At 33.6% G+C, this 12,666-nt stretch overlaps 1 protein-coding gene across 2 annotated transcripts in view; it reads right to left on the bottom strand.

Moving 5' to 3' along the window:
- Positions 1 to 12,666, bottom strand: part of PpD3 (protein phosphatase D3) — a 47,031-nt gene that overhangs the window by 21,729 nt on the left and 12,636 nt on the right. For both annotated transcript variants that reach the window (XM_085813389.1, XM_085813390.1), the window contains exons 3-5: positions 10,879 to 10,950; positions 6,995 to 7,142; positions 2,859 to 2,980 (exon numbers count right to left, since the gene is read on the bottom strand). In XM_085813389.1, the coding sequence (XP_085669515.1) occupies positions 2,859 to 2,980; positions 6,995 to 7,142; positions 10,879 to 10,950 (342 nt within the window). The remainder of the gene's footprint in view (positions 1 to 2,858; positions 2,981 to 6,994; positions 7,143 to 10,878; positions 10,951 to 12,666) is intronic.

Here is a 12,666-nt window from a genome sequence, read left to right as displayed (position 1 = left end):
GACGTTGCATATAAGGAAGAAAAGTTATTTATTTAGTTTCGGCTTTGCTACGGGGAAAAAATGCGCATTCATTAAAAACAAAGGATTAAAAAAAAAAAAGCACTAAAAGCAAAAAATAAGCACTAAAAACAAAAAAATAAGGGCTTTAAAGAAAAAGTAAGCGCCTATAAGGGCCTTTATATTTTATTTTCAAATATAAGGACTTATAAGCACTTATCGCTACGAACCCTGTTTATGTGTGTGTGTGAAAGTGTGTGAAACCCTCAAATCTCAGATGTCAACAGTGAAATGAAAATGACTTTGGGCTCATCTCTGGAAACCTGTACTTGATTCCACTAATTACTGTTTTTGTATAGTGATTAACAATATTGGCTGCCATATCACTACGCCCGAGTTCGCATAGTGTCTTTGCAGAGAAATTAGAATACATAGCGAGTCAAAAGCCCTTTCGATAAGTTCAGTAGTAGAGAAAGAGAGAGTAAGAGAATCTTGAATCCATTTTTCCAGAGATTCTCTGACAAGACTGGGAGAGGGAGGGACTTATAATGCCACCTATAAGGTGCCCAAGACCCATGCCAATGACAGATGCAATCTCAAACTTATCACAAAACAAATCATGGACTTACTCTGATGTTACTGTCAGATAAGTCATGACATAAGAGTCGCCAGCTAAATATTTTGCCCAAAATCTTTAAACTTTGCCAAAGTCTGTAAACTCTAAATTGTACCCATAAGTGATGATTAATCCTTTACTGTTTTATTATTACCTATAAGTGAAGATTAACTATATTTATCTGTTAATGAGACAGCAGCCTTAACATGTGAAAGTGCACCAGTGATAGCAATCCTACACTGACTACACCAAACGTTGCGATTCAAGTTTGAATGCAGACAAACCTTTCCTACAAAATTTTGAACAGAGCTGAGATAGACTCTTAAGATTTAGTAACTGCCAAATCCAATCTATGATCAAACATTTTTCAGAAAATAGAAATTTTAATACACTTTACAATAAATCTTGAATTACGAGGGCTATTTTTTTTTCAACCTCCGATGGGCTATAAAGAAAAGACGGGTGAATATACAAAAAAGATTTTATTACCAAAAGTAATGTACAATGCAGGTTATTTCTCTACATAATCACCTTGACGATTGAGGCATTTGTCATATCTGTGAACAAGCTTTGCAATACCCTCTTCATAAAATATCCCCGCCAATGATTGAAAGTGAGTTGTGACGGTTTCTTTCAGCTCCACGTCATTTTGGAAGCACTTCCCACCAAGTCAATGCTTTAGTTCAGGGAACAGATGAAAGTCACTCGGCGCTAGGTCGGGTGGATGTTCGAAGATGTCCCATTGAAACTACTGAAGCGTTGGGTTACACGAGCGCTGTGAGGACGTGCATTGTCGTGGATCAGAACAATTCCAGAAGTCAGCATGCCTCTTTGTTTGTTTTGACTAGCTCTCCGTAAGTGTCGCAAAGTTTCACAATATGAATCTGCATTAATTGTTATTCCAGGCTGCATAAACTCCACAAGCAACACACCTTTTTGGTCCCAAAAAACAGTTGTCATAACCTTACGGTTGTTAAAGGTTCGTTTGAATTTTGTGGGTCTCTTTGGAGAATTTGTGTGCATCCATAGTTGTGATTGTCGTTTTGTTTCGGGGGTGTCATATTGAACGCATGTCTCATCACCTGTCACAATGGATTTCAAAAAGTCTTCTCCATCAGTATTGTAACGGTCAAGAAACTCAAACGCTGCAACCATTCGGCGAGTTTTGTGGTCGTCAGTCAACATCTGTGTGTCCCAGCAAGCGCAAACTTTTCTGTAGCGCAACTGTTCAGTAACGATAGAGTACAGGGAAGATCTTGAAACTTCCAAAAATCATCATTGATAATTTACTTATGGTGAACCTTCGATTTTGCTTAACCGCTTGGTCAACTTGTTGAACAATATCGTCTGTAGCAACAGATTTGCGTCCTTGACCACCTTCACCATGCATATCAGTTCGGCCATCTTTAAACTTTCGACACCATTCAAGAATAACGCCATCACTCATAAAGCTGTTTCCATAAACTCAACTCATTCTTCGATGAATTTCCGCTGCACTGTTCCCTTCTGCCTGCAAGAAACGGATAACAGCTCATAATTCACACTTGGCGGGAGAATCAATAGCGACAGCCATGTTTGCGTGATTGCAACTCAACAGAAAATGGCGTGTTGAATATGCTAGTGACAGAACGTGTGGAAGGGGAGATGCGCAGTCACCTACTACGCACACCAACCACCTGCCGCATACCTGGGCATCATACTGTGCGATCGGAGGTTGAATAAAAACAACCTACATATATTTGGCTGTTTTTTGTGTTTTGCCTGAAAATCTCTACTTAGCTCAACTATTCTTTTACACTTACTGTGGAAATGTGTAAAAAAAAACGCAAGAAATATGGAGCAAAGGAAGCTATTTTATAAATGAAGAAAGCAGAAATGCTAACTTATCTGAATTACAGCCTAGCCCTAGTAGAGGTGCAAATAATCTATTATCTGTGAATACTAAATACATCTTACTTGCAGTCCCTTTTGCAGACTGCAGTATTTACAAATTAGTATTTTATAAAATTCACATAATATAATTTTAAAGAAGTGCTAACAGAAATTAAAAAATTTAAATTCTTTTAAATTTTTCTATCCACAAATAACACTTAGTAAATTATGACTTGCTACATAAATATATTGCAGACCTATTAAGAACTATGATTAGCATCATTTTCAGTTACATGCATTTTAAAATTTTATTTACAAATAAGGAAACTAAAAATTTACAAGAAAAGATATTGATTTTTGTTCTGAAACATACCTGATAAGCATAACGCCGATGCAATTTTTTTCCTTCTCTATATGTTTCCATGAGGTTTCTCATAAATTCTAAAGTTACTTGACCATTTTCCAGGTTTGGTCCATTATAACAATCTTCAATTGCTGAAATTAAAATACAAAAAAATAAGGCTAATGATGAAAAATCATTCAGATTAATATTTTTGCTACTTAGTACAATACACATCAACACCTTAATCATATCAATTATACACACTTTCAATTAATATAATTCAAAATGACAGGAAATTCAAGAAAAACACTAAGTGATATATTGAACTCATATTTGGCATAATTACATGAATTATAAGAAAATAATTTTAACAGTCCTAATAAAATCACATGCAGCAAAGAGTTCAAGAAGAAAAGCCATGGCGGAGGAAACGAAGACTTTGATGGACTTCTTAGCCGAAACGAGGGCTGAGATGAAAGCCGGACAGGAAGAGATAAAAGCTGAAATGAAAGCCGGATATCAATAGATGAGAGGTGAAATGAAAGCCGCATATCAAGAGATGAAGGCCGAGTTGAAAGCCGGAAGCCACACTGGAAGAGAAGAACGCCGGAGGAGAAGAAATAAATGTCTGCCAAGGAAAGGTGAGAAAGCAACTCCCACAGATGAAAGTAGAGCTTACAGAGAAGAAACTAGAGCCTTAAAAGATGATGTGAAAATGACTGAAGTGGCGACTGAAGTATCAAAGAATGAAGAAATGAAGGAAGTAGCCAATGAACTGTCTGAGGAAGATCGAGAAATGAAGAATGGAACATTTAATGGGATTAATTTAAGGAAAAGAACAAAAACATGAAGAAATAAAAGACGGGAAAGAAGCTTTTGATTCTCAAGTGCCTGAAGTGGAAATGCGACTGTTAAGTTTGTCGAAACTTATAGTGAAGTTACGAAGTTGCAGGCAGCAAGTGTTGAACCATCTGAAAGTGCATGTGATTCAGAGATGGGACAAGCTGATGTACAACTTACGCAGAGTGCTCCAGTATTGCAAGAAAATTCATACACTTCTCAAACTATGTGTGTGCCTCACAGTGTGGGTTTTACAGACAAGGACTTGATTCTAAACCTGGATGCTTGTGTTTGTGAAGAATTGGGTTCCATTCATGACTCTGATGCAGAATTTGCAGCTGGTTTCCAGGAAACGATGCAAAATGAACGTGTACCAGCTGCTGAAAATACAGAGGAGAACTGTACACATGGTGCGAACAAACTGCAGAGTGGTGAAAAAACTGTTTCAGATCTTCCTGTGGATGAAAAGTCTGAAAGGACTGAATCTTCAGACTGCGATATGCAAAACATAAATACATCTGAGAACTGCAGTGAAAAAGTATTTGACCCGCGTATATTTTAATGAAAAGACTGAGACCGAAATTCATTATGAACTTTAATTTGTATAATTTAAAAATTGTAATGAGTTTAATTTGTGTATATAACTTTTACATAGTGTAAATATTTGTTTCTTTAGTTATTTGTTTGTTTTACTATGTTTTGTGTGTATCAAATTTGGCTTCTGACTAAGAGCTGTACTGCTCGGGATGTGCAGTCCTTGGGAGGGGGCAGTGTACAAATGTACAGGTGCAATAAGATGTCTTCCCTGCAAAGCAGTTTTTGGGTTGCCATAAAATAAGGAAGCCAGGGATGCCACATTTCACGAGAAATCGGCCGTTTCGCGACAAAATTTGTAATATGCCATGGACGTATGGAGAACCTTCTGGAATGAATTCTTACCGGTTTAGCCCAGAATGTTCTTGAACACAAGCCAAATATATATAAACCCGCTGGTCCGCAGTGAGAGAGTGCTTCGTCTAGAGTGTGAGATAAATAGTCAGTCCCTGTGGAGACGATTGAGTTGACAGCCGGCCAGCGAGTGCCGAGTTCACTGAAGGAGTCTCAGTGTGTCGTGGTCAGTGCATCGTCAATAGAGTGTGTTCAGCTCTGGGAAAGACTGAACCGAAGAAGAGTCGAGAGCTGTGCTCTGTGTGTTGTCGAGTGCATCGCGAGTTGCAGCGTGGAGAATCTCACGAGTATGTAGAGTTCCGAGAACGACCAAGCAGAGTCAGGAGCTATACTCTGGTGCTTTGCAGTGAAGCTGTCTCCACCGTTATTGCCTGAGGATATGAAAACTGAGTTGCTGATTGTTCCAGCGTGTTTATAGTGGATCTGTAAAAGTGTTTTGGAGCTGTCCTGATTCATATTGGTAAATAATGCGAGTTTCGATATTCCATCAAGTGCTGTTGTGGTTATTCACTCCAAATCTGCACGAACCCGTGGATAAAATAACGTAACAATATAAAGAAAAACACCTCTGATAAGAACAGCTTGCTATAATATTTCAGATACATGGTAGAAAAAGGTTTAGCAAAGCGTCACAGCAAGAAAAGGGTTAAATCAGAAATGATGATAGAAGCTTAAAAAATTTACTGAAAAGCAGAATACCACAGGAAAAGCAGTGAAGTTCAAAGACTATTGATTCACTTGTATCCAAAGATTATTTATGATTATTTTATCCATAATTACCTGGAGTACTTAAAATCATATTAAGCTGGGAATGGATTTTCACAGTTTATTAGAAAAATTAAGACAACTGCAAACTCAAACCTCTGAAAACGAGGAACGATTTGGATTTGGAGACTGTAGCCGCTCTTTAGATTTTTCCGCTAAATAAATGCTTTTGACATTTCAATATGTGCATCATATAAAAATAAACCAACGAAAGTAAAAAATATTCTGCTTAGCAAGCACAGTAAAACTCTTTTAAGTGTTCATAAACAAATCTCGGACTGAACATCAAAATTAAATATCTCTGCAAAATATCGCAAACGTTATTGCGCAATATGTGTGCCGTAATTCTTCCCTACATGATATTACACAATCAGAATCAACAACTGCCGGTATTGGGAGAATAAAGAACTAAATAACTGTGGTGTTTTTCATTCTAATTTTCAACAGATGGCGTTAAATTTTTGGAATAGAATCATTCTTCACTTGGGTTGGTAGACCGCAGAACTTTTAGTCCTATTCAATCCAAAGTGACCAAAAAAAAAAAAAAAAAAAGTCCGTTGCTTGTTTTGCAGCGAACTGTAACAGTTTCAATATTCAAGATTTTGCGGAGAAAGGCGAGACCTCCCAACCTTCATACTGTATAATATATTGGCCAAAAAAATGAAATTATTTTGACTATTCGATTACTTTCCCTTTGTTTAAGCCATTCCGAATATTATTCCTTAGAAAGCTAATCTGTGTTAAAACAGAACCATTTTTGGAAGTTTACTATACTTCAGCAGTTACTGCAACTATGTTATTATAAACATTCATACATATGCTCATAATAAAGCATAACGATCATAATAAACACGAATATGAACTGACCAAGCGGAACGAGAATGCAAATTTTTAAGATCTTGATAGAAATTCAAACGTGTATAGTATTTGGGTGGGAGGAAAAGAATGCCGAATGTAGCGAAAGTTTCTACTGCTTTTGCAATTCTTTAACTGATAGAAGGACGGGTACCTGTCTGTACTCTTCGTGCACACCAAAGGTTATGCTAATGCAGAGAAAGGGGGAAAAGCGATTTCTGGGAGTATGACTCACCGACATTCCATATTAGGAAGAAAAGTTGTTTATTTAGTTTCGGCTTTGGTACGGGGAAAAATAGCGCACTCATTAAAAAAAAAAAAAAAAAGCACTAAAAGCAAAAAATAAGTACTAAAAAAAATAAGGGCTTTAAAGAAAAAGTAAGCACCTATAAGGGTCCTTTATATTTTATTTTCAAATATAAGTACTTATAAGGACCGGTACGAACCCTGATGAAACCTTGTACATTCTTCAACAAAAGAAATGCCTGAAAGTTAGGATATGAAGTGCTACATCATCTGGCTCAAATGTTTTGAAATCATCTACTCTATCACTACATTTTCGCAATTTTAGAAAAGAGAAACATTAATGAATACAGATAAACACAATCTTTGGTCAACAGATGGCAAACAGCTTTTGATAATTATAATGATTACATTATCATCATCAACAAAAATTTAAAATGAAGAAATTTGTTTATATATCACAAGTTCTTCATCCCCATAAATTCTTTGCACTTTAAAATAGTGAAATAACTTACTCATAGTATCTAAATTTAATGAATCTGCAACAGACTTTTTGGTATCTTCTACAGCAATTGCATTTTCGAAAGCCTTCCTTTTAACTATTTTGGAGCATTCTAGATATTTAGCCCTAGCATCTTTATCATTTGGTCTAGCAGTTGTAACCTATTAATAAAATAAATAAGCAAATACAGTTTGCAACACTGGTTGATAATAAAATAATTTATCTACTATATATGTGCATTACTTACAATCATTATCATTAAAAAAATGGGGGGACAGAGAGAGTGGCTGCTCATAAAAACACTATTTACTTGCATGTGAAAAACTATTCTTAGACAGTTTTATCATTTTTATTAAGTAACAGAAATTAATATTTTTCAGTTCCAGGTTTCAAAATGCAATTTAAAGAGCTTGTTTAAAACAAATAAGGATGCATAGTTTTCATTGTTTTCCTGATAATTTTACCATTTATAATGAAAAGAAAAAATTTGCTTTAAAAGTTATCAGTTCGTTAGATTATTAAAATTTACTAGATACCTAGGGTCCATTGCCCAAAGCAGACTGTGAGATGCTTCACAAAAGAAATTGCACTTGCCTACAGAATTAAGAGAATCTTTACATTTGGTCCATTATCTCCAGAGCTGACTGGCAAATATAAATGACATTCATTACAGACTTAGGTTGACATAATATAAAAAATATACCATACAACAGTCATGGCACCCACGCATGAGCACATACAAGACTTCATCATAGAACACAGGTAAAAATCAAACAAAAAAAGGAGGCTAACAGGAGGTACGGAACTCTCACAAAGTGACTTCACACTGGGAATCGGACAATTTAAAAGTCCCTATGGCAATTAGTTCCAATCCTGCAGCAATACTGTTCTCATGTCCTGGAGGGTTCCGAAAAGAAAAGATAAGTTCAGCTTGCCTTCCCAGAAGCACTTCAGACAAGTTCTATCTGAAGATCTGGCTGGCCAATCTATCCAGTCAATATCCTCACTTTTGGGGAAAATCATCCATCAAATTAGTTCTGCATGAATAAATGCTGTCATTCATAAAAGTGAATTAAGGGTCAACTACACCCTTGTAAAGGTGAACATGGGGCTGTAAAATCTTATCTTGTCAGTTTGTATCCTGCTAACTTCTGGATAAAGATGTGCCCATTTAATACAGTAAAAGCTCGAGAAATGCTCTATTCCAGAATATTTGAAATTCCAGACAAATGAACATATTAAAAATGCAATTCATGGTACAGAAACCAAATGAATGGAACGAAATATTTCCAGCTTAAAATTACAAAAAGAGTCATTCATTTGTCATCAACTTGGAAATCAAATACCTACATATAAATCATGTGAGATTTAGAAAGAAAATAGGCAATCCAGATGTAAACTTCTAAGTTAAACATCATATTCGATGACAACTGAATTAGTTACACATACAAGTTATACAAGCTACAGATACGACATATGAAAAAATAATGGTACTATTCGGTTTTGAGGGCCGTAAAAAATCGCCAAACTATTGTTAAATGCCAGTGCTGCGAAAAATAATTGTGGCAACCCTAACGCAAGAAAGGAAGTATAATAGTAAATAACTATCTAAGATTGATGTTTTAATTTAGATGAAAAGTTAATTTCATATACTTTTTTATTATTATAATTTATACAAAAAAAAAAAAAAAAAAGACTAAACACGACTGAATGGAAGCATAAGAGTAAATAACTATTTCAGATTATTATTATAATTTATATAAAAATTGCTAAACATAACTGAATGGATGCCTGCATCGCTATTTCGCTACCGAGTTATCGCTAAAGCATAATTTCATCTCGTTGGTTGTTCAAACATAATTTTCTATAATGAATGATGCCTTTTCTTTGAAAACATTCTTGGCAAAGTGCAGAATTGCCCACTTATTTGTTTGCTGCTTTTTACAAGGGTAAAAACAACTGGATTTTTGTCGATTTTCTTTTACTTTTTAAGTGAAAATAGGTCGATGTGTACATAAAGTCAAGGGTGTGCGCAGTGCCATTTTTGTGCAATTCTGGGATTTTTTTTTAAAGTCAAAATAGGTCGATGTGCACAGGGATACCGAGTATGTGCAATTCTTAAAAGTGCATGAAGCAGTGGGTGACTCTGCCACTTTACCCAAAATTCTATTTCAGACCTTTCGTCATGGGCAATTCCTAAATTGTTAACTCCATAGGATATCAAAAAAGGATTTAACATCAAAACAGGGATTTAAAAATTAAACTAGTATTTCAATGCCATCTTAAGAAATATAGAACTATATAAACTTATGCATTCTGAAATCAGCGCGTACGCTAGATTTGTCCCACTGTTAAATGGGTGCATTTGCTAGATTTGGCACTTTTGTGCATACATTTTCGCTGCAACATTTTTACGGTCTTGAAAACGGAATAGTACCAAAATAACTGCTCATCGTAATTTTTCACAGAGCACAGCCAGTGTTTACTCATTTTCACATAATTTCCATTTTTCTTGATGCGATGATCCTTTAAATTTGAAAATTCTCTATTGCATGCTGTTCTGTTGAAGATAAGTTCCAAATTTTAATCATTTTTTAAAAATGTGATTGAAAAACAAATAAACAGCAGCTAACTTACCATTTTTTACAAAAATTAAACTGACATATTGATAATTAACCGAGTTCACACAAAGCCTTATGTCACATTTATCCATTATTGACGAGACAAGTACCAAATTTTAATTTTTTTTTCAAAATGCGATTGAAAAACAGATAAACAGCAGTTACTTTATATCATATTTCACAAAAGATAAGCCAACTTATCGAGAATTAATTTGGTTTACACAAAGCCGAAGTGTTAGGTCATGCTCATTTATTATTGGTGATCAATAATAAATTGATTGTACTGTTTGACTGCTCAACAGATCACACTGTTTGACGCCAATTTTTGTTTGATTCGAATTGTAGTCCTATTCATGCTAACAGGTTATAAAGCATGAATAGACCTTGGAAATCAAACACTATTCGTGCAACTTAGAAATCAAACACTAAGCACGAATCATAATATATTATGATTAATTTTACAAAATAAAATAAAATAAACAATAATTAGAAAAATCTAAACTTAAAGTGTGTGTTCTATTAAATGTTTTCTGTATTTACATTAAACAGTACTTAAAAGTTAAAAAAATTTTAAAAACTTATCACATGCTATACACATAACATGTTTACATGTGATTAAATAAACTTCTAATGCATTTCTAAAACACATTTTTAAGCAGCTGAAGGCTGGTTGCAGAATAATGCAAAACATTAATTTTTTTTTTGGGGGGGGGACTTGGAATTTTATGGTTTTCCTCTACAATATGCATCCAAGGAATATCTCAACAAATACTGAATCATATTTAAAAATGCATGTTATTATGTTTATCAAATTTTTTTTTGTGAATCCCAACTTATATGAGTATTGGCAATAATTTCATAAATTTCCCACAAGTGCTGATCAAAACTAATAATTCTCCACAATTTTGCCCAAACGACTTTTAGAACACAGCACTATCAAAAACTATTCATTAAGCCAATAAAAAAATTAAAATTTAGAAAAATAAAGCAAAATTTACTATGAAAAATAAATCAACATTTTATTTCCTATATAATAATTAATTTTGCTCGACAGATATGTTTACGAGTGAATCACAGAACATAATTTAACAAAATTAGCAACCAAAGTTAAAAACATTAAACTAGCATAATTTAACAAAATCACTACAAAGCGAAAGCATAAAAATATTTCAATAAAAAAAATTAAAACACATATACACAAACATATGTATTTTTTAAAAGAGAAATTTAATCGTAATTTATTTTTAAGTTACATATATCAAAATTAACAACTTACAGCATTAAAATCTTTCAAAGCCAGTTTGAATTTTCCCAAGGACATATATGCAGCTGCTCTTCTGTAATAACCCTATTAAACAAATTGTATACAAATTACTTGTAACCATTTTTTAAATTCTAAGGCACTAAAAAAATATTTCAAAGTTAGCAACTTCTTTGTGCTATTATAAAAATTTAAACTTATTTATATACATACACACATACCATGGACTATTCCCGTAAAATTCTTTATACAGTTTTTATTTCTGCAACTGCTGCTTATAGACATGCTTGCAGTTACAAAAAAAAAAAAAAAAAAAAAAAAAAAAACTTTAGATTTAATATATTCATGTTTTGGCATTTTTAAATTGAATAAAATAACCTTTGTAAAAATTAATTCTTTTTCCTTTTATATAGTTACTACAGGTGCATATGGCAAGAGTTTATACACATTGTAAAAAATTAAAACAAGAAATTTGGTACTTGTGATTGGTTTAATTGAGGACACCAAAACAAAGTCTTTTAAATAATAGAATGTTAATAAACATGAAAAAAAAAAGAGAACTTACTTCATTTCAAAAAGCAGAAATTCCTACTTAATAAAAAGTTTTTAATTTACTTTTTAGGCACCAATAAACTACAAGCAGTAGTTTACCACAGCCAGGAATGTGACTTGTAAAGCAGTGAATCAGTAATTAAAAGCCTTTGTTCTAGCTATTTTTCACACTGTAGCTCCTTAAGGCTTCTGGCCCAATCAGTGATCAAATGGTTAAGATTGCTGAATTTTGGGAATTCAAACTGGGTGCAATCCCAAGCTAATCGGCTGGTTGTCTGTTTAGTTTTTATAGATTTTTTTATGTGCAGCATAAATACAAGCTAGTTTCCCTTAGAAAGTCTTCCATGAAGAGATCCTTCTCTTTAAGCAGATCATCCTGAGGTGCTTTGTCTAATTTGAATAATTAAAACCATAACTCCATATGGCTTCTGCAGTGGTATATAACTTCACGCCATGCCCATTTTTGCAAATTCAGGTTAAATGTAAAGTACTTCTTTCTTGGAAGAATGCAACAGCTCCATTTTCACTTGATGATTAATTAAAAATTGATATAGTTTTAAATTTTAAAAAAATCTCAAAAATGAAAATAAAAAAATGAAGATTATTATTTAGCTTTAAAATTGCTTAAGCACCAAACTTAATTAATATCCGTCACCAGCAAAAACAATGAGCATCAAAAGTTTGACTCCCATGTGACAAAAATTCAGTGAAATATTTGATTTCAAAATAAGAATTTTTACAACCTTTTGCAGCTTCCCTTGAAAAGACACTTTAAAAAATTATATAATTCTAGGCTGATTTGTTCTCCCCTTTAACATTATCCAATGATATACTTTTACGATTTACTAATGTGTAAAAGTTTTTAATTTATAATTTTATTACATATCATATGCTAAAAGAATTGTTGAAATCTAAGATGTAGACATCAAATCTATAAGATATGTCAGAACTGAAAGATGCCATAAAACACGAAGTTATACAGATTCCTTTTGTGATGTTACATTCAAGATTGTAGCCGACAATCTCTCACATTCAATGCATTATCATCTGTAAAGATGGGCACGTTGAAGACCTATAATTCTGATAAGTGTTTTCCCCTCTCCTCTCTTGTGTTGTCACTTTTCCTTTACAATGCTCCATTTTACAAATGTTTTACATCAGCAATTTTTGTCATATGCGTATCATTTCAATGCCATTTATGATTTTTCAATGCACTAAGCTATTTGCGGATGAAAGTGAGTGTTGCCATTT

The sequence above is a fragment of the Stegodyphus dumicola genome, chromosome 3 (genome assembly GCF_044657685.1).
Source record: "Stegodyphus dumicola isolate Sdum_Otavi_A_Nest chromosome 3, ASM4465768v1".
Classification (NCBI taxonomy): domain Eukaryota; kingdom Metazoa; phylum Arthropoda; class Arachnida; order Araneae; family Eresidae; genus Stegodyphus; species Stegodyphus dumicola.
The sequence above is the reverse complement of the archived record's forward strand: the minus strand, read 5'-3'. Positions and strand labels throughout refer to the sequence as shown.